General features: G+C 36.9%; 1 protein-coding gene across 5 annotated transcripts in view; it reads left to right on the top strand.

Moving 5' to 3' along the window:
- TAFA2 (TAFA chemokine like family member 2) overlaps positions 1–27,816 on the top strand; it is a 180,482-nt gene that overhangs the window by 109,889 nt on the left and 42,777 nt on the right. For all 5 annotated transcript variants that reach the window (XR_014847172.1, XR_014847170.1, XR_014847173.1 and 2 more), the window contains one exon: positions 19,746–19,852. Coding sequence is in view for 1 of the 5 variants with exons in the window: in XM_085044081.1 (XP_084900207.1) it covers positions 19,747–19,852 (106 nt within the window). In the remaining 4 variants the exon portion in view is untranslated. The remainder of the gene's footprint in view (positions 1–19,745; positions 19,853–27,816) is intronic.

Raw genomic sequence — 27,816 nt, 5'->3', positions numbered from 1 at the left:
CATGCTGGTGAAAAAAGATGCTTAACATCACACCCGAAATCTAACTGAAATAAAAAATGCCTCTGCATCTATCAGTGTTGCAAACTGTCATAAAATGACTAGGAACCAGGACTGATTTCCATATGGGTGCTATTTTACATTGCTTCTGTCATGGAGTAAGAGGAAAGGTGAATTAATTGAACACTGTTCTTGAAGAAACCAGAATTGTTCATAGTAACAAATCAACCTCTTCTAGATAATGAAACCTGGTGTATTTTTAAATTATGTTATCCAGACTAAAAACTGGGAGAAGTATTGCACTGCATTTTTCTTCTTGGATTAGGCTGAGGTGTATATTCCTGGGAGGAGTGTCTCAGTCTGTAGAACTTGCTGGTGGTGGCAATTTATTCCTCATGGATTTTGTCACAATAGAATCAGTGATATTTACTAGGTTAGGGATTAAGATCAACTGTATTGTTATAGAGTAAAATACATCCTTCAGTAGCCTGAACATATTTGAAAAAAATCAAAGTCAACATTTAAGAAAAGCAATGTGTAAGTCAGCAAAGTCTTCCTCTAGAAGGGTCTGGTTTGTGTCCCAAATTATATGTTCAGCTCTTGTAGACAGATCTCCTTGTGATCATTACTGTGGGAAATAAAATGTTATGTGCCAGGCTGTCTCCATTAATAGCCATGAGAAGGAGACAAGAGTCTGGCTGATGTGCATATTCTCTGAGTGTCCTTCAGACGGCAGGAGGGAGGCTGACTAGAAATAACTGCATTTCTGGAGATGCTGGATTGTGTTCCCAAAGGTTTTTGGATGTAGTGGTTTTGGCCTTCCAGGAGAGAATGACCAATACTAACTGAAATATTTGGGTTTACTGGTCAGACATAGGCCTGTTCCACATCCTTTATAGTTCCATTGCAGGGTTACTGTGGCACCTAAAGAACTATATTAAAATGAGAATGTAATCTGTCCTGTGAGACTGAAATTTTGTCATATAAGTTCTCAAAACTATTAACTGAAATCTGACAATGATGAACAAATTTCCATGTTGTGTTGTGGCTAGCACAGGTCTTTCCCATGAGAATTCCTTTTGTGTTTTATAAATAAAGATAAAGTTTGGATGTTATTAAAAACAGTGTCCCAAGATCTGGATGGTGCAGGCCTGGCCAGTCAGGCCTAGGGGGAGGTTTCTGACTGACCAATCTGGGTGACCTTTGAAAACTCTATATATATGATGAAATCAAAACAATAAAGGTCTTTCCTTCTTGCCACTGAGAACTGGCTTCTTTACTCTGCTAGCGGCTCAACAGCGACATTGTGTCTCACTTTGGACAGCTTTGATTTCTGTGTAACTGAAGTCTAGGCAGAAGATACGTTTTTGTTTACTATTCAGACTTCAAAGGTAAAGATTTCACATTTTGAACTGGAGATGGTCTGTTTTGGCCCAGTATCCACCTGTATGCATTTCTGTGCACTTAATTATTTAGGTATTGTATTTGGTTATTTTTTTCCCTAATTTTAATGTTGGCATTTCACCCAGATTTCGCTGAGTTTGATATTTTCCCTCTTGATACTAGTTCTTACTTTTGCCTGTTTCATTCCTAAAGAAGTAAATTAAAATATGCATTAAAATCAAGGATATTTGCTTTTTTTGAAGTAACTGTCAAAAGTGTTTTTCTGTGAAGCCTTTCATTTTTTATAATTTCTTATAGGTTATAATTTTTGAGTCACAAGTCCAAAGTACCATTCTAGGCACGAAGAAGGGAACTAAGACATTACCGTCACTAATTTGTTCTGCCACTTTTTTTCACAGTGACCAAACTTTATGCATCTGCTTGTCTTTGTGCCCAGTGAATACATTTAGGGAAGCTGCCAGGAACAGATTATTTAAATCTAGTTTATAGGTTGAAAGTTTTATGACAATTCCCTCAAATGTAGAAGAAACCAACTTCTGATATTGCTCCACTGAAATGCTGATAAATCTGGCATGTCACAAAGGTTGCCAACCTCTGCTGCCCAAATGGAGCAGGTACCACTTGTGTGGAAGTTTAATAAATACTGTTTAGACATAGATGGAGTTTGACTTTTTAAATAATGGGCTGTACTGTCCTGTGGTTAATAGATGGATGAAAGCACGTATCACTTCACTGGAAATCCATACCTGTTAGTTTTAAAACTGCAAGTCTTTTTCAGGCAAATTATTTTGATATCCTCTTCCCTCTGGATGTTTATGTGTAAAGGCATGCTGTAGCTGAGATGGCATTGTTCTCTGGACATAAAGGTTGTGGCCATATTCTGGCATTTGTCAGCTCTCTGGCAGGCTTATGCACGGCTGTTTGCACTTACAGGACCTGGACATGGTAATTGGTTGTGAGGATGTTCTGCATTATTTTTGTATACAGCTTTCAGTTTGCAAGAATATTGCTATTGTAACTGCAAGGGAAACTAGCGTGTAATAGCAGATGCTATTATGAGACAGTTAATTTGCAAAAGGCGAAGAATTAACAGTTTTTCTATTTATGTGGCACACTAATTTTTCTGCAAAAGGAAATGTGCATTGATGAATAATTTGAATCCCAGTCTCCCTGCAAGTCTATAATCACGTGCCCTACAGAGACTGGAGTACATTCTACTGTGAGCATTGTGCAAAAGATTAGTAGCTCCGTGGTGGCAATGCTGCTGTAACAGTGTGAATTGCACTTTTAATTTGTCTTCCCATCTGACAGAGAATCTCATTATACTTACAAAACCTATTTTAAATTATACTTTTTAAATTCTCAGTTGAAGGATATTTACATAAAAAAGGTGAAGATTAAATAAATTGTTTTAAGTCATATCAGCAAATCATTTTAATGAGAACATCCTTTCTTCTTGTGTTTGGAAAAGAATGTGCATTTTATTCTACCACCATGTTTAGTTCCAGTCAGTCAAATCCAGCAATGACTGGATACAATTTTTTACATTACAGTCTAGATATGAAATGTGTGATAAGCCCTACTTTGTGTCATAAAATTATGCAGGCTCTCTAATAGCTAACTTCTTAGCTATCTTGAGCTGAAAAATATTTTATACAAAATCTATACAAGATGAAAAGTTGGGTTTTTTTTCCCATAAGTAGAACTGAGCTGAAAATTATTACATTTTGTTAATCAGATTAAATTGTGAAGGAGTATACACATAAGGTCCTTAGGCACACATTTTTAATAACAACATTACATTTCTTTCACTCCTTTTTGCCCTATTTGCTCTTTCTTAACTACATTATTGAAATCTAGGAAGCACAATAGCTGATCTATTTAATGGCACATCATTATCTTCCCACAGCATAATGCATACTATTCATTCTCTCATATTATTCATTAATCCATTATATTTATTCTATTCTAGCTTTTGTGTAACAATGTAAGGATTCAAACTTTCGCTGTACAAATGAATAATATTTTGCAGTGCTCAAAGATCCCAATTAATAGCAGTGACCTGTTAATTTGATGGTTCAGTTGTTGGTAGGATTTCACGTCACTCAGACACTATTTGTTGCAGCTCCTTTTTATTTTTCTGGACACCTGCTGGTGGAGTTAGCACTGTGCTGAGCACGCTGTGAAAGCTGTGGGCGTTTATATATGGCTTCAGTGTGAATAGAATTATATTATGTGAAACAATAGTATTTAATGCTTTCTCTTATAAAATATATGGGCCAGGTCCTTTGAGGTAAGGGGAGGTTTAGGAGGCTCTTGGCAGTCTCTTTGCTTCGGGCAATTCTTTCCCAGCAGAGTGCAGTTCATGGGCTGTGGCTGCTGCTGTAGCCTTGGCTGAGGGCTGCCATGGCAGGGTGGGGGACAGGAGCTCCCCTTGCTGCAGGACAGAGCTCTGGGGTCACATCAGGGCAGACAGGCTGCTCCAACTCATGTACCTAGCTGTATTCCTGTGCTATGTGTCTGTTGTCAAGAGGTGGTTTTACTGCTTTTTAGGTTTTTTTTCCCTTATTTGCACACAAGTTATTCTCAAGTATTACAGTTATTAACGATTGGTGAGGCATGGGCTTTGGGTTCAGATCCAGATTTGAACTTCAGATGCTGCTGGGAGATATCAAGACCTACATTTCCAACTTACATCACTTACTGTTGTTTTTCTCACTTTTTATTTGCCAAGATGAGTTCATGTAAACACTTCATTTTTATACCATTGTTCTAGATCACTTTTGATTTTGCAGCACACATAGATTTAGCTTGGAAGTTAAAGTAGAATTAATTTAAAAATTAGTTTGTATTGTATGCCTATCTGACTTGTACAGCTGTAAATTGCCCATATTTAAAATTAATAAAAAAGTAGATATATATAATTAAAGGGTAAATAATAAAGTCCAAAATTGACTCCAGTGTTTATTAAGACCTTGTGTCTCCCAGGAACTGAAGGTGTAGCCCCAGTTGCACAGAATCTGGAATGTGTGCTGAGTTTTAAATAAAAAAGTTTTCCCAGTGCAGAGTTCCAGGCTAGAGAGCTCAACACCTTGCATACTTGGCCTCTAACAGCATACACACTCATGAGCTGATACTCCATGTGCATGCTGAACAGCAATTAGACTTCATAAAGCTATGCAAACATTTTGGAAAACAAGTCTCACTACAGTTTCAAAATCAACTTCCACCATCTGTTTGGGAAAAGCAGTGGGTTGGTTTCTTATGAACTTGGCAATTAAATATGCTAAAATATAGTAGTGGCAGGATACAATATTTGCCATACCTATTAAGAATGAAAACTAAAATCCAGCTTAATAACACCAAACCTCAGACAAAGAGTTGCCATCTGCCTACCAATGAAATCAAAACTCTTGATAATCATCAAACACCCTCAAATAAAATACCCTTTTAGTGATGAATTTTAAAGCAACCGGAGTTAAATTCTATTAGAAAAACAAAGTTTTTATTTCAAGTATTTAAAAAACTGTAAAACATATAAATCTGTATATTATGGGCTCTTATATTTAGATTGTTTTTCTAGTTTTTGTTCTTAGATATTTTAAAACTATTTTCAGAGGACAGCAAAAAATGCAGAAATTTTAGCAGTTCTCTAATCTCACAGAGACTAAGGTCTGCACTAGAACGTAGTAGACTAGATTTCCAGTTTTCAGAATAATGAAATCACAGCTTTTGCTGGGTGAAATGTAATTTCTGCTCTTTACGGTAATAAAGAAAGCTAACAAAACCAGAATACCTTTTAAGGGTACGTCAGGACTTCAGATATTCTGGAAAATGGTGTTGAGGAATTGACTCTCTTCTGAATCTCATTTGGGTGTTCAATTTCCAGAGCCATTGCCTTGGGGTATTCTAGGAACAATAATTTCAGTGGAGAACTCTGCATGGCAGAAGAGTGAACAAAATGCTCTCCAACAAGCACATTTCAGTACTTGGCCTAAGTGTGCAACTGGTGCTGCTCCTGCCAGGAGGAAATAGTTGTCACAACTGTGTGAAAAGAGGAAATTGCAGCTGTTTAATAAACTCTTGCTGGATAAGTGGAGGACTCCATTGAGTAGGCTTCATCTCATCTATCCCTGCTCTTGAGATTATTAATGCATATATACCTCTTGGCATCACTCAAGATAGAGGACAACAATAATAAAACATCGGATTTTAATATTTAAATAGTATTTGACAAAGATAATTCTTCAAGGAACAGGCCAAAATAGAAAAAAACTTATGCTGAATCTCAAAGACTAACTTTTTGGTTTTTTATACTGCCTGTAGATAAGTATATCTGAATTACAGCTATCATGAGAAATGTCCCATTTATCTTTTACCTTACGTAAAAGATTTTCATTATAGCTGAGCAAAGAATTGGTATTTGATGAGCTTAATCTGTGCACTGGAAATGTATAGTGGTTTATATTTATGGGAACAATACATATTGGGTGAATTGCTTTCCCACTTCCTTCCACTGTTTGTTCATGTAAATACTTTGCACATCTTGCAGTTAATGAGATGATGAATGGTTTGAGATGACTGCTAAACTTTGAGGTCATGGCATACGATTTAGGTTTATCAGCTCTATGCTATCTTAGGTGTAATACAATGGAAATACAGGATTGGAAAAGGACACTAGTCTCAGTGTGCAAATAAGTGTCTTCTAGACACTTTCTTTCAACTAGATTTTAGTCCTCCTTTTTATGTTGAAGAAACTTGAATTGCCACCATCAAATAAAATATATTAAACTGGACATACAAGAGCAAGCCACCCACTGGAAATACCTGAAGAGAATTTCTTTACACATTCATGGCTCTTCTTATTTCCAGGTTTATTTCTGAGATGTGAATTCATCCCCATTCCTGCCATTCACAGGAGACTTAGCGTCATTTGTGTTAGAGAGTGAAAACCAAACATGCATTTCTGTGACACCAGCAAAACAGGAAGAGGCACATACTATTACCTATTAAAAGAAACAGAAAAAACCAACCAAAACAGAAGAAGCAGTCTTAATTAACAGACTTTTACTTCTATTTATCTTTGTAGCTTTCTGTTAAATAGATGCATTTCTGTGGTAAGTAGTTTGCATTGTTTAGGTGGCATTTTTTAAATCACTTGGGTGCTAACACATCTTGACCTTGAAATTTTAATTTCATTTTTCTCTGAAATTTCAAAGCTTACATGAGGAAATTATGGGAAAATTACTCTTTCCAGAATTTGTGACTTATTTTATGCAAATTGTTTATATTACTGGTTCAGCATTTATATTAATTAAACATGAACAATAGTGATGTAAGTGAATTTATCATACTTAATATAGCTATCCAGAATAAATTTCCATACAGCATCAGAAGATAATTTTGAAAAAGAAGCATTAAATAAATATGTCACTCCTCTGATTATTTCCAAACCAAAAAGTAGGCAGTACTTGCCAAATCTGATTGTCCAAAAATTTAGGTTCATCTTTTTCAAGTTCTTAAGGCTTTAATACATGAAAATGGATCCTTTTCTTCTATTGCCTTTGAAACCCCATTTTCTATGAAACTGCAAAGGATAATTACAATTGAAGTTCTTGTCTAATTATTGGACTTTGGGAGCTTTCAGAGAAAAACTGGGGAAACTGTGCTTACTTCACTGTGCAACAGGGCACTGAAATGGAGGCCCATTGGGAGCAGCTGCAACCACAAATTATGCAAAGAGCAATATAAAACCAGAGAATGTCCTTTCTTGCATCAGTGTTGTAAGAAGAGTTTTCACCTTTAACTGGCAAGGATTTTGGGAAGCGCAAAGCAGATAGCTGTTAAAATGAAGTAAAATTAACTGATGCAGAAGGAAATACACAGAGGCTTAGACACATTTTGTTTCTCTTCAAATTACAAAAGCTGTGGTGATTTTTCAAAATTAAAACAACATATGATGAACCACTGATCTCAGTATCATACATATAGTCTCTTGCAAGTCTGGCAAACACATAATAATTTCCTTTAATAGTGATGGCACTGCAATAGCAATGTTTGTGACTGAAATGGTATGGAAATGTTATTTTATCATCTTTTTCTTAGTAAGTGATATATAAACGGTATTATACCTGTGCTCTTGCAAAATATAATGTTCCCTTATTAAAATTAAGTCATCATTTCATTGAAACAATATTCTAAATCTTTCTAACTCACCAATTATCTTTAGAAGTTTGTGTAATTTTCTGCTGTCTTTAATTTACGGCCATTCCTATGTTCTAATGTTCTATGTTACTAATTCTCTTGCTTAGCTAAAGGCCCTTTTCAGGTCTTGCACATTTAGAGAGTAATGCTCTCTTATTATATCACATTAAAAAGCCTTTCTAAGACAGCACTAAAAGGATTGTAGTTGACTCTATTGCTCTTGTATGTTACCAAATTTAGATAGTTAGTGGCAGCAAATTAGGCATTACTTGGTCGAGTTCCTATACAGTTCCAATTAATTACTATAAAATGAAGAATGAAAAGAAAAAACCCAACCCTCTCTTTAATCATGAGTGCTACAAACACTGGCTGTAACCTCTTGTTTAGAAAGCAGATGCATGAAATTTTGAATATCCTTGTCTCTAATACTGGCGCTGTTAATGTAATTCTTATGAAAGTATAATGTCATAGATCTCTTTAATAATAATATGCAAATGAAAGTAAATAATTTTTTGTTTTTCTACTATGCCTGCATAAGAATGCAAATGCAGAATTTGTTAGAAATATTTAAACTTGTTGTAAATATGGTAACATCTGAGGATTTTCTGGGCCAAGTTTGTCTTAGGAAACAAAATATTCAAATTATTCAAATTTAGTTCACTCTAATAAACTTCTGATTCAAGGACATTTCACATTTCTAGGCTGGAATAAAAGGAGTTTGATCTAATTGTGAAAAAAAGGCCTTAAAGCTTTATTGACAAAGTGGACTGAAGTGTACTTAGGCTCAGTCCTTTACTCAAGTCCTGTCTGCCAGGGCAACATGAAGATAGCGTCTTCCCTTTGGGCTGCGGGATGTAAGGGGTGAGCAGGGCAGGTCCTTGCTGGCTGGCGTTTGTCCCACTGCCAGTCAGTCATTTCTTAGGCTTTCCCTTTCAGCCCATCATTTTCTGTTTGTTATTCACCTAAAAGGATCAATCTACTCATCTTAGCAGTGTCGCTATTGGTGAGTTGGCTACCAGACTCAGGGAAAAACTGCTGATAATCTGATGGCTGAAAATGGCAGGTATGGAGCCAGTAAAGATCCAGTTGGGCAGCTTTACAATGAGTTGTGCTTTTCTTAACAGTAGAGTTGCTTGTAGGTTAGGTAACCCTCACTGTGAAAAAAGAGAGAAAGGCTCTTGTTAATTGCGTTGAAAGACAAGGGTTATGCTGTTTTACAAAAAGGAACAATTCACTGGGTAATTTGAAGCAATTTATTCTGTATTCTATGCTCTAAATTAGGGGGATGTACTGCAGGTAGCTGTTCACTGACTTTGGTACATAAGCTGTCTTTTCCTTTTGCTATGGTGTCACAGTAGGAATAATGGCCCTAAAATGCAGATCAGAACTTGAGGGTCTCCTGAGTGACAGGTTCCTTTCAACATGCCATTGAGGTTTTCTGAGCATCTGAAAAGGCTTTTCAGAATAATCACAACCAAAAGGGCATCTCATCCAAGTATAAAATAATTATAATAATTATCTCCTTCCTCATGAGATTATAGGGCTGCATCCACATTAGCAAACAGTTTATCCCTACAGAAGTGATTTTGCAACCCAAACTGTTGTTGCTGAGGGCATGATGTCCACATTGTATTAATTTAGTGGAGGTTGTTTTAGACTAGCCCTTTTCCCCTAAACTGAACGCCCCTAAACTGTAGAAGTGCATTAGGTGCGCACTCATCTTCTCTTTAATCTTCATATAAAAGAGATTAATTTGCTGTGAATAATTCCAGAATCATTCCATGATGTGATTCAGATAATAGTAAATTGAGACAATTTGAAAATTTGTTTGAAAATTGAAGTCCAGCTCCAAACTGAAATGTTAATATAAATGCACCTTGTAAGAGTCCAAGGAACTCAAGGAACAAAACACTTATTTATTGATTTGTTTCGTCATCCATTCTCCTGTTGTACTCTACCTACAAATCTCAAACTACATATCATGTAGCAGGAAGCTGGGTATAGACTTTTCAAGAACTGCTGGTTATGACTGCTTATTTAATGAGCTTCTAGCCATATTAAAATGCCATTGCAAGGCAGGCATTGTACATGCCAAAGAGAGTGCATTATTTCTTGAGGTAGACTCACTTGGATGAAAATCAGGGTTGAAAGTCCACATGACTCTTACATGGTTGCTGTTACCCTTTGAAAGGGGATATTTGAAAAGGAGGAGGGAAATTGATTTGATTTTTCAAGGAAAACTGGGTGCATTCAGATTCTTCAGCTATTGTTAAGCAATGACCTGGTTTGTATTCGTTCCTTGCAAGCCATCACAGGAATACTCTGAATTTTCTTTTTTCAGTATGAGCTGGTATTAATAATTTCTTAAAGTTTTAGAATACTGAAAAGGAAGTAGAGACTGAGAGTCAAAATTTTGTAGCATATTGGATGATTCTCAAGATAGCATTAGTTATTATAATCTATGCAAAAGATCAGGTAACATGCTAGGGCCAAAAACCCAGTAATATTTGATAAAACCCTGTGCAGAGAAAAAACAGCCATTTCCCTTTTTTATGAGTAGAAAATTCATATTTTCTTCTGTGTGGGCATACCTCTGCTGAGTACAAGGTTCTCTATCTGGATTACCGGCTGGACTTTCTGTTCTACTTCCAGCTGGTAGCTGAATGTTGTTTGTGCAGCCTGGATGCCTTTCTCTAGCATCTCTCAGAGTGAAAAATTCTTCTCCTATGCATCTGCTCAGGAATAGAGATATGCATTATGTACCAGTTCTGTATTTTGGAAGAGTCTGGTCTAACTTTGATCTCACTTATTTTTCTCTGAAAGTCGTGCCTGTGGTGTCTGTGACAAACGAGCATGTGTTAGGACTTGACATGAAAAGAGTGGAGGAATGTGTTCCAACTGCGTCTCAACTAGGTTTACTCCCAGTTGACAACTCTCCTATCTTTTTTGTGTGTTATGTCAGCTCTTAGAGCTATTTTGGTCATTGCACAAGCAAGCTTCATATTTTTATGTGATTTGAGCAACCTGTCATTTTTATTTATACTTGAACCCTTACTTTCAAGTGTGGCCCAAAATGTGCAGGAATCAGGTATAAAACATAGATTAGGCTCAGACTTACCTATTATTTGTCAGAAGTGCTACTATGCCTATTGACAGATATAACTGTCATGAAAATAGCAGGGGGGAACTTAGTCTGAGTCCTGCTTCCCTGTTCTGCAGAGGTCTATCATAGTGTTATTTGCCAGAAGAATTCTTCAGAAAAACAAAATTTAACTTTCAGTCAGATATTCATGCAATAGAATTGGAACATACAAATTTCAAGTCTGTCAAGATCATGTAATATAATGATGGCCTGCATCGATACAATTATATCCATGTAAGAATCCCAGAGTTAGTCCTCAACTATTGATTAAAAGATGTTATGTTTCAGGTGGTAGTCACCTTAAATAGAGATTTTAAAGTTTCTGTATCCACACTTTTACACTACTTCTAATGGTATAGTTTCTTATGTTATTATCTGAAAATACTTGCACTTGAGAGTGCATAGTTTTTGGTTTTACACCTTTACATTTTCTACATGTTTTCTACATTTTCTATGTTTCTGCTCTTGTGGAAAAGAAGACTTCATATCTTGGCAGTTGTTATGCCTGCCAGTTTTATATTTCCATGTTGTCAATGTTAAAAACAGGATGACAACAGGAAGGTTTTAAATTTAAAACATAAGTGATAGAAAAGAGAGTGAATTCTAAATAAAGCAAGGGAGTCTTAATTATGGAATAGTCACCCATGCTCAACAGTATGACTTTAATTCACTGAAGTTAGTTGAAAAGCAATTCTGGTACTGAATGATCCACCAGTATAGTACTGTGACTTTTGGGGTCACCTTAAATTTTATGACTTAGATATGGCAATTATGCCTTGAGGATGTTAAAACAATAAGAAGGAATATTCATCCTAATCAGATGTTCATCAGCATGGCCAGTTTTTGGATGGGACACACTGTGGGTTTGGGTAATTAGTGAGAAGACTCACAGTTGTTTTTTTACTGTGAAGTGCTGTGACTTTAGTTTTTTTTCTGAGGAGAATGAAAAGACTTGTAAAAAAAAACCTCTTTACTAATACACTTGCAAAGAACTTGCTCATAATTTTCGTCATGAAAAAGCTAGCCCTTGTGTCCCTGTACTAGAGTAAAAGAAAGGAATCATGATATTGATGTAGAGACAAGACTGGATGAGACCTCTGGAACCACTGAGCTAAGGGTCCTGGTCTTGTCTGCTGGCAGGATATCATCTAATGTGTTTCTTATGGATATGTTTTTTGCCCTTGCTGTGTTTAATTTCTTTTGATTTCTCTGTTTCCCTTCAGCCTTTCCTTTGCTTCACAAGCCAAGCTCTTTAAAACTCCTCCTGTGGTAGAGACTTTATTCCTCTGACTAGAAGACTGTCCCCATATATTTTGTGGGCTCAGTGTTACTTTCATAAAGATGACTGGCCAGAATGGTATAGATTATTCTGAATGATAGTTTAGGAAACTTCAAACTTGTCCCTCTATGTCTTTATTAGAAATATATAATTTAATGATTTATAGAATTTGCCTTTTTCACAGCCATCTGGTATCATATTGATACTTATGTGCTGTTGGTGATCAACTTAAATAAACTACTTGTTTTTTACATATGTTGTTTCAGATGATGAGTTCCCAACTTGTAGCAGAAATGCTACTGATCCTTGATATTCCCTTTCAGTACTACATGTTATTACTGCACCTGGATTCACCTTTCAATTCTTGTAGTAATCCACAGAGTCTTCAGCTTAATGCAGGAGTTCTGTAGTGACACTGTAGAAAATGCTTTATCTAAACCCAGACAAATTATATCTACTTCATTTCTTTGTCTGGAAAATCAGTTATCAAAAAAGCTGTCAAGTTAGTCTGGCACGAGCTACCCTTGGTAACACTGCTTCATTTTATCCTATGTTCTATTTACTTCCCTGTCTTTAATTTATCTTTTTCTTTAAAGCCTTCAAAGCTCTTGCAAACTGAAGAGGTCAGACTAATAGGCTTACGCTTGCCCAGATAATTTTTGTCCTTGCTTTAAAGTATGGACACTTAAGTTCCCATTCTCCACTAATATTTGATGCTTTTTCTGCCTTCATAGATTTGGAGGCTTATCTCTGCCACTGCAGTGGCCTTTATGAAATCACACTGCACCTAGTGATTCAGATCTTAGTGAGACATTTTGTTCAAAGCTCATTGCACAGTTATCTTTTTTTTTTTTACAGTTGAGCTTTTGATTGGTTAGTGAGATATGAATAAAGAAAATTTAAATAACCATCTGCAGGAGGATCACATGTAAGATATAAGCAAATACTGGTGCCTTGATGATTAAGTGAATAGCCTGTACCCCCTGCAACTTAAATCTCCCTTAAGCATAGAAACTGGGAGAGAAATAGTTTAAAATGGCATGATAATATCAGAGAAAAAGATGAGAATTGGAGCCTAAGTACCCTCTAATACTGAACACTTGATGGTCAGAGCTTATTTCACAAGGGTGTTGGACATCATTGGGCAGATTGAAGATATTCGAATACCTTGGATGTTTACATGTAATAAATACAATTTCATGCTAGCAATTAAAAACTCAATGAATGGAATGTGTAGGTTTAATACTAGATTATTACTTTTAGTTTTATATTTTTGTAAATACATAGAAGTATGGAACATAACCTCCCAAAAATTCATGACATTTTATTTCTCTGTACTGAGTAACATGTCAGTATTATTGTTCATCAGGTGAACACTATTTTGCTGGTCCTCATGAAATGACCAAGTAAGAAATTTAATATATACACAGTTAAATACATCTGTATGGTTTGAATTGAAGCTGTCCAGAAGGGCTGTGCCTTTCTTGTTTACTATTTCTTTGCTTTCTTTATTGCTTTCAGTTAGAAGTTGTATTGGAGAATTAATGAAGATGAAAATTACAATCAACTGTGTGTACAGAGAACTGGGGTTAGTCTGGAAATAGGGGATATTAACATTGATAGCAGTTTAGAGGGAACATTATTTATCAGTATCATCTAAGTTTTCAAGGCAATATCGTTGCAACTATACATACCCTCTTGGAAGAAATAAGTTATTTCCATCATCTCTCAGTGTTTCTAGCTGGGAGATGGAATGGAGCTAGGTGGCTAAAGCATTTTATACCTCTGGCAATTTGAGCATTCATGCTTATCAGATTTTGGAAACAATAATATATATGTAAATTTCACATCCAAGTGCTATGAGACTGTTGGCAAATGTAATTACCTGTATGTGCATCTGTCTACAGTTTCCCTCTGCTGGGAAACTAATTGAAGTATGCAAAGAAGAATATTTGTTTTTGTTTATTCCATGTTTTCATATATTCCATAACTTTTTAGTTTTCAGATATTTGAGGCATTTTCTTTTCTTGAAACTGCCTCTTCTTATAAGAGTTCACTTGCTAATCAGTTTCCAAGTAATCAAAAACTCATGTTGTGTACATATATTTCTGGAAAGTATGTGCTTAAATTTAAGTATGCACTCAAGTTACACTAATTTAAATAAAAGACAAATATGGGTATGCATATCAATCATATGCTACAGTACTTTTGGCAAGATTTAATTTGCCTCAGTGTCCTCAGTTTTAGCACAGTAGCTTTTCAAAAGCTCTCTTTATGGCATTAAAGCCTCAAAATCTTCGATCTGATTCCACTACTATACTTAATTATAAGTAGCAGTGACAATATTACTGTATTGGTCTGCCTACAGCGCTTTAACTATTTCTCAGCAGTAGGGTAAAGCTCTCTATGACAACTTATTCTGGCTGTTGGAAGATCCACACTTAAACAACTCCTTTGGGAAAAAAAAACCCTAACAAGCCCCACCCCATTTGCTTTGCATGCAGGGATTTCCCACATCTCCTGTGTGAGACTGGTGTGCACTGTTAGGCTAAAATCCTATTCTCTTTCTTTTGTTGCCCACCTAGATAAAAAAAAAATAGCCTATGAGAACATGTCCATGTTTGTGCCCCAGCTTCATTTTGGAATGAGAGTGCACTTTGTGTCTGTTGCAGGCTGTGATGTATGAAGCAGAGAGAAGATTGATTTTCATAAGCTACCTTGTACCTGAAGTAATGAGAGTAGCAAATTACTTGTTCACTGAGCAAACATGACAGGAATGTCATAGAGGGAATTTATATATATGCAAATGCACAGGGGTCACATCAGTGTTACTTTTACAAAGCGACCTTATTCACTGGGGGGCATTTTTAAATCTGCCTTAGTCTACACAGGAAAGGCTGAATAAAACTGCAAATGACTGCATTATGTGGGATGTAGAAACTAACACAACTAATAAATAATGTAAGATTCAACACAGTACAGAAGATAATTTCAATGATTGTGTTATTTCTGTACAAGACTCGGGGTCTCAAGCGATTTCTACTACTCATTCAGGCTTTCTCTGAAGTAACAAATAAAGTATTTGTCATAAAAAGAAAAGTAAGAGGATATGGGACTGATTTTCTATCAGATTTTTGTCTCTTAAGCATTTTGTCATGATTCAGTAGAGAAATAGGCATATGTATCTCTTTATGAACACTTGCATTCACAGGGTCTGTGTTTTTGCAAAAGGCAAATGGGTCTTACTGACAGTGAAACTTCCCACATATGTAAAGCAGGAACAAATGAATTTTGAACAACTTCAGAGAAGCTGTTGTTTGTAAAGAAAAGAAAAACAAGGAGCAACAGAGAAAAATGCTGTTATCCCTAGGAAACACAAGAATTTTATTTGTGTACAAGCTTTTAAAGGAAGAATGAAAGCTATTGTTTCCTCATATTGTTATTCTCCTCAACAACAAAGATTACATTAATTTGCATTTCACCTAAAATCAGAAAGCAAGGCAATTTCTCACTGGCCGTACAATGTAAGGTAATTCTCATGTGATTCTTCTCTAATTCTGAACTGTAGGAAAGGTGTCTGATCTCAAGTCTAGAAGCAAAGAAGGAAGAAAGTAGAAACTCAAAAGCTTGTGGATCAAAAAATACGCATTTCTGCATGGCATTTTCAGTACAGCTGAATACACATCTGCTGTTGAAAGTGGGCTGACAGTGAGGTGGAGAAGTGACAAGGAGAGCCTGTGCAACCTAGGAATGTGTTCACAGTTTGCTGCTGTTGAGGCACAGAGGGCAGGGAGAGGGACTTCTGCTGACATGGCAGCTTGTGAAACTCCTCTGCAGCATCAGATATGGCTTCTCCCTGAGAAAAAAAGTCCTGCAGTTTTTTGTCACTAATCACCAAAACAGTCTATTCTTGAGTTCATGATACCAGACTGGTGATGGTCTCATGGAGTGTATTTCAGGGAAAAGACGTCCTAGGGAGCAAAAGTAACAAATCCTATGGATGTATTCCTTGTGTTACGGTGTCAGTGAAGAGCTGGGCACAGCAGAGCCATCTCACACTCAGCCACTGCCTGTTTGAATGATATGGGTGACATCTTTTTGTTATATTTTGAATGTGTTCCTGAACCACAAAAGGAGCTATCTTTCTTTTTTTCTTGCCTCAAAGCACATTGATAAATGAACTCAAACACGGCAGACTTTCCCATCCTCTTTTGTGTGAAAGTGCTGAGAATTCCTTCGGTTTATTTCCAATATGTTGGGTAAGAAACGGAAGGAAATTTTTTGTTACACATAAAGTTCATGTGTAAAATTGATGTTCAGATGTAGGTGTTTCCTATAGCATTCAGTGCTATTCTCTGTTTTGATCATCTGTGGCTTATGTGGCATTATTGAAGGCTGGATGGATCACAGTGGAGAGATTTTGCAGAAATGAAGGTAAATAGAGGAATAAAATGTCTCAGAAAGAAAACTATTCAGGTTAATATCTATAGTTTGTCAGTGGAGCTCTGCATCACCTCTAGTAAAAAGCAGACATAATTTCAGAGCTCATTTGTCCTTCTTAACACAGCTGGTTATGTTAGCATAATAACAGTACTGAAATGGACTCAATTTTATTTCCTGGATGTGCTTACTTGACATAGATCAAGGTTGCAAGAGGGTAATAGGTGGTTCAGAGCTGAGGTCAAATGCTGTCTAGTTCCAGTATCTTCTCAGTGCTCTATCATGGGCTGTTTTGCAAATCCACAGCAAAATAATGAGCATCAGAGTTTCTGGGCCCAGGTGATAATGCATGCAGTCAGATGCTGAGCATATCTCATGGGCTCTCTGGCCCCTCCTTCTTTTCTAACCGTTGACCTGCTTTGTTGATGAGGTGCTTCCATCCCAACTGCTCAGCTTCTTGGACTACAAGCCCTCCATTTTTTATTTCTAGGGCTGTATTGCTTCAGTGTGGTCCCTCTGTGTAGAAGGACTGCTCAAAGCTGAGAACTTCTCTTCTTTGTGCTTATGCAGCCATTTGTCTGTCCTTGGACTGACCATAGTGAGTGGACTGCACACAACCACAGGTCTAGGTCTGGGGTTATATAGCATAATTACTTTGAAGCTGAACATCATCTTCCAGCTTTTTCTATTTGAGCAGCTGTATGTTGTGAATGCTTTAACTACTCAGATTTTTTTTTTTTTGTAGTTCTGCTGGTGGCCTCTGAACTATTAGTCCCAAGACAGAACTACTACTTGCACTGATTTTTCTGTTAATTATGCCTATTATTAGACTACTATTAGACACAGTTCAGATTTTTGTCCTTCTAAAGGTGAATATCACAAATAACTAGTGCAGAATAATTTAATAGGCTTGTGGTGCAGAAATGGTGTATAGTTTTTCTCATGATTGGGAAACCTGGCAATGGCATTGAGCCCACATTTTCTGTGTCAAAGCTGAAACCCTTCCCTGACTTTGCAGAAAAGAGTCTCAGTGCTAGCTTACTCCTTTTTGGTGTGCTAAGCTGTGTGCAGGGGTTTGTATCTTCACTCTGGCATGCATCCTGAGGGCTGCTGTTCACAGGCAGAGAGGTTGGTTTCTCCCTTTCCCCTGCCACTACTGCTTTTCCTGATGCATTTGCATTTTCTGATGTGCATTTTCTGCCAGTCTCGCGGCACAGTGAGTGAATCTGGCATCAGCACAATACAGGAAGAAACTGTATTAGATTCAATCTTGCTTTAATGGTGCAAGTCCCACTGGGTTTTGAGCAGTGCTATGTAGGTGAGGAAGACAGATTTGATTTTAATGAGAGATGACTTGGCACCAGCAGTATAACAGGTGCAGTATGCGAATCCAGAGTGAAAGAGTTAATTCATATTCTTTTCACAGAGGTAGCTGTGAAAGAGCATATGCTGAATGTGCATTCCATTTTCATTTTTTTGTTCTTATTTGCAGTGGCAAATAATGTATTTCCCTTTAGCTTTGAGTGGTTCATAAACCTGGAGCTGATGATGAATATGCAGTTTACACTCCAAAGGCACTGGAATCAGTGCAAGAAGGCAGAGCTTAGAGTGGTTCACAGCACACTGTGATCTCCGCTGTGATTATTAATCAGTCAGGCTTCCAGGGGCACATGCACCATCCTGGCTACAGCACTTGCTTACTCCTCTCTGCTTTTGCTTGATAAATGTGATATCTAAACCTCTGGGAAACACATAATAGATGCGTGACTTCTGTAAAAGATTGCTGAGCTCTGCTTGCTCTGAATTCATGTTTAAAAGGGTTTGGTACACTCTTCAGTGGCTTGTTAGTTGAGTCGTGCTTTCTTATGCACACTCTGCTCATCAATCTCCTGGAGAGCAAGATTGGCAGTTCTGGGGGAAGTGGTCTGGTTTCAAGTCTGGAGATCATGAGTGGAGTTGCGAGGTGTCTGTTGCCTTATCAGCATGCAGTGTTCTGTTTGAAAGAAATTTGCTGAGTGGAGAGGAATTGTTTTGAAGGAATGGAAAATTATTGGGGGCTTTGAACATACTACTGGTTAATTCTGTATTAGAGTAGTCTGCATTTCAGTGGTTGCCCAAGATAGCACTGTAAGAGGAAAAGAAATGCACTTGATTCTTTTGGGTTTCTTATGAACATAATAGGAGACAAATGTGTGACCATTCTGCAGCAATGCATTTTTTTTCTGCTCAGAAAAGCAACCTAGTTCCAGGCATTACAATACAGCAACAATTTTGTTCAAGTGATCAAATTTTCAAATTTTCTAGTGTAAGTGGTTTGAAGTAGGCATCACTGTTCTATTGACCTATCAGCAGAAACATGACCATCATGTAGAGCTGTTTCTTAGGCAGTTCCCTAGGGTTCTTCTGCAGGGAAGAAGTGAGAGAAGGACTCATTATTATACCTCTTGCCATTCCTTGCACAACTGGAATCCTTAAGCACTAGAGCCTATGTTCCTGAACTTGTCTTTTTGGCAGGTGGGGGGATATTTTGTCTTTGGAGGAAGTTACTGAGAAATAAGTCATGTGTTATCTTGTGCTTGAAGCACCCCGGTGGCTTGCTGTCACAGTGGAAACATCACTGAGCGAGATGAGGGGAGCTCTGTGCAATTTCCCTTGGTGCAGTAAATCAAATCTTTTCATTACCCAAAGGTAGACAGGAGAGAGGGTAGTGAATCTGCTCTGCTCAAGTTCATGTTTCCAAACCGCTCAGGTCTTCCAAACAGGATTTCTCTGTGGGAGGATTGGTACATGAGCTGAAGGTGTATTCAAATCTGTTATTGCCTTGTGACTTGTGGGCATGATCAAAAAAGAGCTGCAATCCCAAAAGTTAAAAACACCACTGTATGATCAGAGAGAAGCCCATTACCATGACTGTCTGCAGACGCAGTAGTGGAACTGTTCCGTTTTTCAAAACCAGCTCAGGGATGCATGGGTTCATCCTTCTGGCCAGCTTTCGAGTCTGCTGTGGTTATGAACACTGTTTATGCCTTGAGAGAAATGATGATGGCATTGAATTATCCTGGTACTTACTGGGGTGGAGGAATGCTGTCAGACCAGGGAGGGAGGTTAGGTTGCTGCTCTATTTCATGTACCTCATTTAGAGCTTGGCATAATTTAAGACTTTACAATTGTCAGCCAGAAACCTATAAAAACTCAGTCAATACTCCTTAAATTAAGAAAAAGATGTCTTTTTAAGAAATCTTAAGATAAATATTTATTTCTGTGTATTTTTGTTTTCAGGATGAATAAGAGATACTTACAGAAAGCAACAAAAGGAAAACTGCTAATAGTAATATTTGTTGTAACGCTGTGGGGGAAATTAGCATCTGGGGCAAATCATCATAAAGGTAAGAAATTTTATTCTCTTCTGTTACACTGCTGTATCTGTGGCCTCCATTAATAAATTCAGAAGGGTTTGGTCTATGCGACCTTTTTTCCTCATGTGTATTTGTGTCTCCTGATACTGGTTCACTAATCAGTACCAAAGACTGGGAGTTTTCAATGGATAGACTCTTATAAATTTGTTTGCAATTTAAGTATTTCACTGCCATTTTCAGCATTCTCTGATTTTCCATCATTTTGTAATGAAGGTATTGTTGAAAAAATGCTAAAAAAAGATTGGTAAAATAAGAAATAATGAATACTTCTTGTCTCATAAAAATAGTTTCATCAGCATATATGTATGCTGCAAATTAATTCCTGGAATGAACCCTAGAAAGAAACAATTTTTAGTAACATAGATGATGCTAGTGTGTGCAATTATCTGTCAAGACTAACTTAATGGATAATGTGTATTGAATGAGATTGTTTCATCACCAAAAAAAAGACTGCTGCTTTGCAAAGTTGTCTAATTTCTATGCTTCACTCCAAACACCTGACCAGGAACTTTAGTAACTTGTGACAATGTGAGATTTGTTTCCTCTTGGTCATTGCAACCCTTAATATGTATGTATACACACCAGCACAAGCTGCTGATGGTTTATTTAACATTGTAAAAAGGTAATTTTTTATATGTATGTTTCTGTTAACCCTAACACAAGGAACAAGCTCTCCAGATTCACGTACCAATGCATTCTTACTGGCTAATATGACTTGAAATGTGATCTGAAGTATAATATGATTTTGAATTACATTTCTCATGGTCATATAGTGTCTGTTGGCTGTTTATCTGCTTATACAAGATCAGAATAAACTCTAACAACCCAGGTAAAGTAAGGGTGGGACATGAACATTACCACAAGCTAAGGAGTTAAACCCAGAGGACGTATTAAAAAAAAAAAAACCAGTCAGTTAATTTCTGTGTTTCCATCTACATTTTATAATGTTCACCCTGATGTTAGCATTTAATGAGCAGGTGTTTTTATATATTAAGCTGCTAGATATTTTTCTGCTGTGCGAATATACCTTTATTCAAAGTGCCTCACTGATAAAGGACTTCAGGATGCAGACACACTTTCTACAAAGTCTTTTGCAAGCTTCAGTTTGACTGTAGACAAAACAGAATCTGATGTGGTCCTGCAGGCCACCGGAGAGGGGTATCATGCCAGGCAAGAACCATGCTGACATACTTTGCTCAGCCTTATTCCCCCTCCAAACCAGAATATGGATTTCTGCTGTGGCTTCCAGTTTAGTTGTTTACTGGAAAAGAGCCAGATATCCTAGCCTGCATTCAGAATTCTTTTGCTTTGATTATCTGTCTTTAAACATCCAAAAAGCCAACATACAGACCATTGATTCCATGCACAAGGGCTGGTAAAGCTGTGTTTTCTTCTGTTGAATTCAAACTTTGCCAAAGTATGCTTGCTACTCTTTTTGAAAAATTGGTGAGTAAAACCTATCAGCAAGTATTAGAAACCAATTATAATCATAACAACTATTTTGGGAATTCGTGCTTCATAATTGAGAATAAAAACATCCACCACCAATTTCAGCTTCTCTGTGCAAGGGAAACCCCAGCAGAACTATACTATTAATTATCTGAACAGTGTTTGTCATTTAAGCCTCAGCCTTAGAACAGAGATAGCTTAAGAAATATTTAATTTAATCATTTTAGATAAAAAATGAAAGTGCATGAGTCCCCCTGAAAAATCAGCCTATTAGCTGTAGGGACTTCTTTACATTCCTGCAAGGTAACCAAATGCTTATTTTTCTTTAGTTTGTATTTTTCCATGCCTTTTACAAAATATATGAAGAAATCTTACAGGGGAAAATAATAACAAGAAGCATGACTTGAGTGTTTAATTTGAAAAAGCAGCTACTTTACCTGTCCAATTTCTTTTAGAAAGGAAAAATATTCAGAAGGATTTTGGCTTGTGGATTTAGTAAATCAGCTGCACTCACTGCATATGGGGGATTTTTAAAAAAGCACAAATCAGAGTTATGCAGCTCAATTACCATTGATTTGCAAAAATACTTGGAGTTTAAATTCCTGTTGTGTCATAGAGAATCTTCTCCTTGTTCACATGGCAGAAATAGACCTAAGGTACATTGGAGGAAAACTTGACCCTGTTTACTTTTGCATGGAGTTTCCAAATACTGAGAAACATGTGAGTTTTTTCAGCACTAATTATTCCTAGCATCATTAATCTTCATTTATAGAAGTCCTTACTAGCATATTGACATGACAAACCCTAATGATTTTGAAGGAGCCCCTACAATTCCAAAAATCAATAATCTGCATTTAAAATAAATCTTTACTTTCCTATTGACCTACTCATATTATGCACTAGTTGCACTTACTTTCAAACCCATCTGTTTTTCAGAAAGCTATTGTTAAAGAAAAGAAAAAGTAAAAGAAGAAAAATATCATCAGTTTGTGAAAAATTGTTTAATGAGCCTCCTGCTCTCCAGGCAGACTTCAGGAGGAATATAAACAGATGACTGTGACAGGCTATCTCTAGGCTTGTTGCGCTCATTTCAGGGATGTGGCACAAATGAAAACTCCCAAGTCAGCAGCAAGAAAAACAGAGGCCAAGGCAGGGCTTTGGAAACCAGGCTCTGAGGACCAATTGAGCAAAAGGGTAACAAGCTGGGATTTCAGATTACATCTTTTCAGTGTGATGTGTGTGGATGCCAAATCCATCCTTCTTCCTTTTGAGAAGTCTGGTTTGAAGAGACTTCTCCTCCCATTGTCTTGACTGGTTGTAGAAGTTTCATCATTCTGGACAGTAAGTTCAAGAGCTAAGAAAGTTAAACAGTGTTTAAAACAAGACAAAGCTTGCTTTTTTTCTTCTGCACACAGGATTCCTGCATTATTCCTGGCTGTGCACATACTTATATTCCATTTATCCTGTCTTCTGTAAGAAAACCCCAGTAATGCTGCTTTTCTTTCTAATTTTGCTGTGGATCCTGGTACCACAGTGATGGGTGCCTTACCCAAGCATATGCACCTGAGAATCAGCTTGCAGCACCCAAAGCTTTTGTGCTGCAGTGGCTACATATGAGAAGAGAGGCATATCAATCTCCAAAAGGATGTTGTTGAGTATATGAGTCGAAAAACTGATAAAGACTGATCCTGATCCTCCTACACATTGCTAGCTCTTGGAAAACAAACATACCTGTACAAACATATAGTGTTTGCTGGCAGATATGGCAGGCAGACATCAATTCAGCATCACTGCCTGTTTGCTATTTCTGTCACAGGGAGCATGAATTGATTTGATGACCATTGTGTCACAGCCTGTGTTAAAGGTTTCAGGAGTTGGACTGGTCTTTTTGAGGAAAAAATGTCCTGATAGCCCCTTACAAGCACTCCTTGCTAGTCTAGATGCTACTGTGACACAAAATTTCTACCCTAAAATGAAAAACTCTTTCATAATTCATAATTCAGTGAACTTTTTGTGATCACCAAGGTTTTTTTAAATTGATAATGCAATAAAATATTCTAATTAAATTAACAGTGCCTTTGAATCTAAGCATAGTTTAATATTTCTCAAAATACAACACAATCAGTTTAACATTAATTTTAAATCCTGGAAAAAAGAAAAAGTAATTTAAAAGTATGGCTAATGATGAGTGCTTGCATGCCAGAAGGAATTTGTTATGGAACCAGGAAACACTCTAGGTAGATAAGTAATTGAGTATTTTTTGACTTATCATGAAAAGTCATGATAATTTATTTTCATTTAAAAAAATCACTCAGAAGCTGAACTTATTCATCAGATGCCTATCATATAGGTAAAATAAACTAAACTGTCATACATGATGCAGAATTGCTGCTCCTACTTGTCTGTGAATTTGCACTAAATCAGAAGTCTGAGTGAATGTCTTTCTGTTCACAAGGAGATACGGAATTTTGGTTTCTCCTTGTACAGGAGGAGATGTTGAGACCCAGCTGAATGAAGGAGCCATTGTGCCTCTTAAGCTGGTGGTTAGGTCAACTTCTTGGGTGAGTCTGCCTTCCTCAGCTGCCTTGCTGAGGCAGGAACACTGCTGGCACCAGTGCTGCGATGTAGCCTGGGCCATGCATGTGCTTGGAATTTGGGAATGAGTATGAATTTGAGAAGCAAGAAACACTATTCCTAATGTTATGAGACTCTGTCTAGATAAGAATACTCCTATGGTTACATGGGAGATCTTTGAAGTATTCAAACTTTCTGTGGAAATACCTTCATTGTGAGGTTGTAGTGGTGCAGTATGAATTTGCATTTGTCCTTTTGTTGAGGATTTTACTCTTTATAGAGGACAGCATTCATAACGCAGAAATAAAGGGTGTTTGCATTCAATTTTAAAAACAGAAAGTAACCTCAGTGCAGAGGACAGAAACCAGATACAAGACATCTCTCCTTCCACCCAAGTGACCACTAGATAGCTGCATGCTCCCTCTTGTTTTCCTTCTGAGCGAGCCCAGATGGAGGTAATGTCATTCTTTGGGGACATAAGATATGTGGTTTGAACTCTGAGTTAAAGAGGGCACCAAATGCAGATCTCCCAGTTCCGTTATGGGGGCTCTAATATAAAGGGTAAGCAGATGCAGTACTGGTTTTTCCTTTGCACTTTTTTGAAGTACCTGTACTGTAACATTTGGTGAGGGATCTGACCCTGTGTGTAAATTGCATGTGTTAGAAATGCACCTTCTGGTTGTGTGGACCTGTCAAAGGACAGAAGAGTTGTTCTGCATATCCAGATTCTTTACTGGAGTTGGAAGAAAAATGTCTAATATTTAAATGAGGGAAGTTGCAAGCATGCAGAGGAATGTGTGTGATGTCTTAGAAGTACCAGGTGAGGCTGGAAACTGTGAGTACGGGTGGTCAAAATATTAGATGGACACATCCACTCAGGCATTGTTGCTCTGTCAGTCCTGCTTCATCAAACTCTTTTGTCATATTTTCAGTCTCATACACAGACCATCTTATCTCTTGTGGAAGTTTGGCCCAGATATTAATTCTTTTAAATGAGAAGGCTTTGTGGGCAGCTTTCACTAACTTAATTCTAATTGGAATTAATGTTTAAATATAGAAACAAGGGAAGATGATAATTATTTTAACAGGCATGGAGAAGAAAGATATTAGATGTTCTTATCTAGCTTGGGCATTATTTGAGAGTTTCAGTCATATCAGTATCAGAACCTGATTCAAAAATTGCCCTTTTTCTTGAAGATAAAATAGAAGAGTCAGTCAGACACTTTTGTATCACTATCTGTCACTTCAATCTAAAATGTTAATACTATATCTGTTAGAATTCAGGAGATAACATTCCTTGGCCTTCTGCCAGGGTCTAAAGGAAAAAAAAAATTCTCTAATTGCCAAGGTGCCAGTAGTTCTGATGGTTCTCTGGGACATGGGTGCAGAAATCATCACAAGAGCAGTGTTGTGCCTGTTTCTTCTCTGAGCTGGAGCAAATAACTACTTTCATTTTTGCCCCCATTCCCACCATCACCTTGGCTGTGAATCTTGTCTGTCCTTGAAGCAGCCATGGAGAGAGAAGTTGGAGAGTTGCAATCATATATCGTGCATTTTCTGTTATACTGATCACTTAAAAATATTTCTGTTTATATTTGGCAAGTAGTATGGCAACTCGAGTTTTTCTAAGAAAGGGAAAAGGGCAGAGGTTTTTTTGGGCCTGGTCCTGTAATCCCAATGCCAATTTTTTATTAACTTTCCATAAGTAAGTACCCAGGGTAATTTTCTTAAATACATTCAGATTTAATGTTGTGGAGGAAAGAAGATGATTGCAAAAAATGTTATATTCTTGTAAAAGTTATATAGTTGATATATTCCAAATATATCCAAACTTTTTAATATTGTAAGCCCTTTTGTTTATAGTAATGTTATCCTCCTTTAAATAACTGTCCCACCAATCAACTGTTTCTTTAGCCAATTTCTGTTTCAGAAGATTAGGCTTTCCTGTACTTCTTTGTTGGGAAAATATTGTAAGATATTAGACTGAAAAAAACCTTATAGTATGTTTATCCTCCTGTTACTTGTTTCTATCATGAGTAAATATTGACATTTCCCTAATACTGGAATGAGACCTACTTTCCCAGCTTTATATTCTTGGTTTAAAATTCCTCTGATAGAGTTGTTAAGTGTACAGTGTACTGCATTCTGCTAGATTCCGTTATCCTTAGGCCTGGGGAAACAGAGTGATTACAACTCCATGCTACAATTTTTACTAAAATAGTAAAAATAGCATGAAATAAATTGTTACACAGTACACTCACTTGGATCTGCTGAGCAGATTGTTTTTTCATTAAATTTGTTGTTTTTTCATTAAATTTTAAGTGCTCAATTAATGTAGCACATAGTAATAAATTTTTTTTAGCATTTCTATATTTAAAATATTTTTTTCCGGGCTTGCAGTTATGGTCTCAATTTTTCATTTCCCTAAATGTATATCATATCATAGAGTATGTCTTAAATAAACTTTTCCTTGGAGTCAAAGAGGAAAACAATGGATATTAGATGCAGCTGTGATCAGGAAGGAAGAGAAGGACTGTTTAGTGACCTGGAGGCTCCCGTCATCCATCAGGGAGCAGGATGCTGTGCCACAGCAAGCTGATGGCATTGCTGCAGTTGCCTGTGCCCACTCTCCAGAACCTTCCCCCTTTCTGGAAACATTTTTATTCATTGAGTGTGCTGGCTACACTGTCTTTAAAGAGGATCCTTCCGATACAGACAGGTAATATAGGAGTTGTACACAGGAAAATTACAAAATTTTAAAGGTAAATATTAGGTGAGTTTACACAAATAAACCTTTTGAGAAAATGTAATTTTCTGTCTTTATATAAATACTTAATGCTGGTGACAAGAGTTGACTGAGTTACTCTGAGACTGTGAATCCTCATGTGCAGAAAAGCTCTGCATGGATGTTATGGTTGAAGTTTCCAGCCTTGGAATTTGACATGAATTGTAGAATGGGCTGTGTTTGGCTCTTCTGATGGCTTTGGAGCCAATGGTAGGATTATCTTGAGATATATTGGACAGTCATGACAAGTTTATGTCCAAGACCCTGAAATCAGCTTTCTGTGTCAGAGAACTTAATTTTATCCTGTCTTTTTCCTTAGAAAAATGCTTATAAAATTTTAATAATGTCTGACACTATCAAACATGAATATAATTGAAAAGAAAATCTGAATAGTTCATGGTTTCCTTTACATTATATTTTTTCCAAATTTGACATATTAGGATCATGTAATTTCTATAGTTCAAACATAATAAGTCAATATCACATTATAATTACAGTTTGATCCTTAACAGCATGTGTGTGGAACTAGATGATCTTTAACGTCCCTTACAACCCAAACCATTCTATCCAGATGTGCAAAATTACTGTAATGGCAGGATTAGGACCAATTCTACCTTTGAAATATAGTTCTGGTTTCAAGTATGGAGGACATATATTCTAGGGCCAGTTTTAAGGGTTTTTTTTTGCACTCTCCCTCAGACTTTCCAACACACATTCCATATAATCAGCAATGACTATCCCATATGAGTGCTGGTATCTACTGCATACCCCATAACCCGAGTCACGGAATTCCCCATATTCAGATTGTGTGGTTTGTGCCTGTAAAAGCAGATGTAGAGATTATTTCTATAACATTCAGGGCATATGTTTATCTAACTTTCATCTGCATTAATTTTCTGCTGATGATGTCTAAAGACTGTGCCATTCTCTCTTGACACTCTTCGCTGAATTTATTCTACAACAGTGTTAAGTAATTGCTTGTACAATATCATATTTTAGAACAGCTGTTCTTTAGTCATATAGGTGCCAAGGAAATGTTCAGAAACAGTCAGCTGTTCTGGAAAATATGCATAGAAAAATATTTTCTTTGTTTTGGTTTGCAGTTGATAGTGTTTATTTATGAACA

Source organism: Lichenostomus cassidix, chromosome 1Aa (assembly GCF_008360975.1).
Source record: "Lichenostomus cassidix isolate B80296 chromosome 1Aa, HeHo_3.0, whole genome shotgun sequence".
Lineage (NCBI taxonomy): Eukaryota > Metazoa > Chordata > Aves > Passeriformes > Meliphagidae > Lichenostomus > Lichenostomus cassidix.
This window is presented reverse-complemented; position numbering and strand designations above follow the sequence as displayed.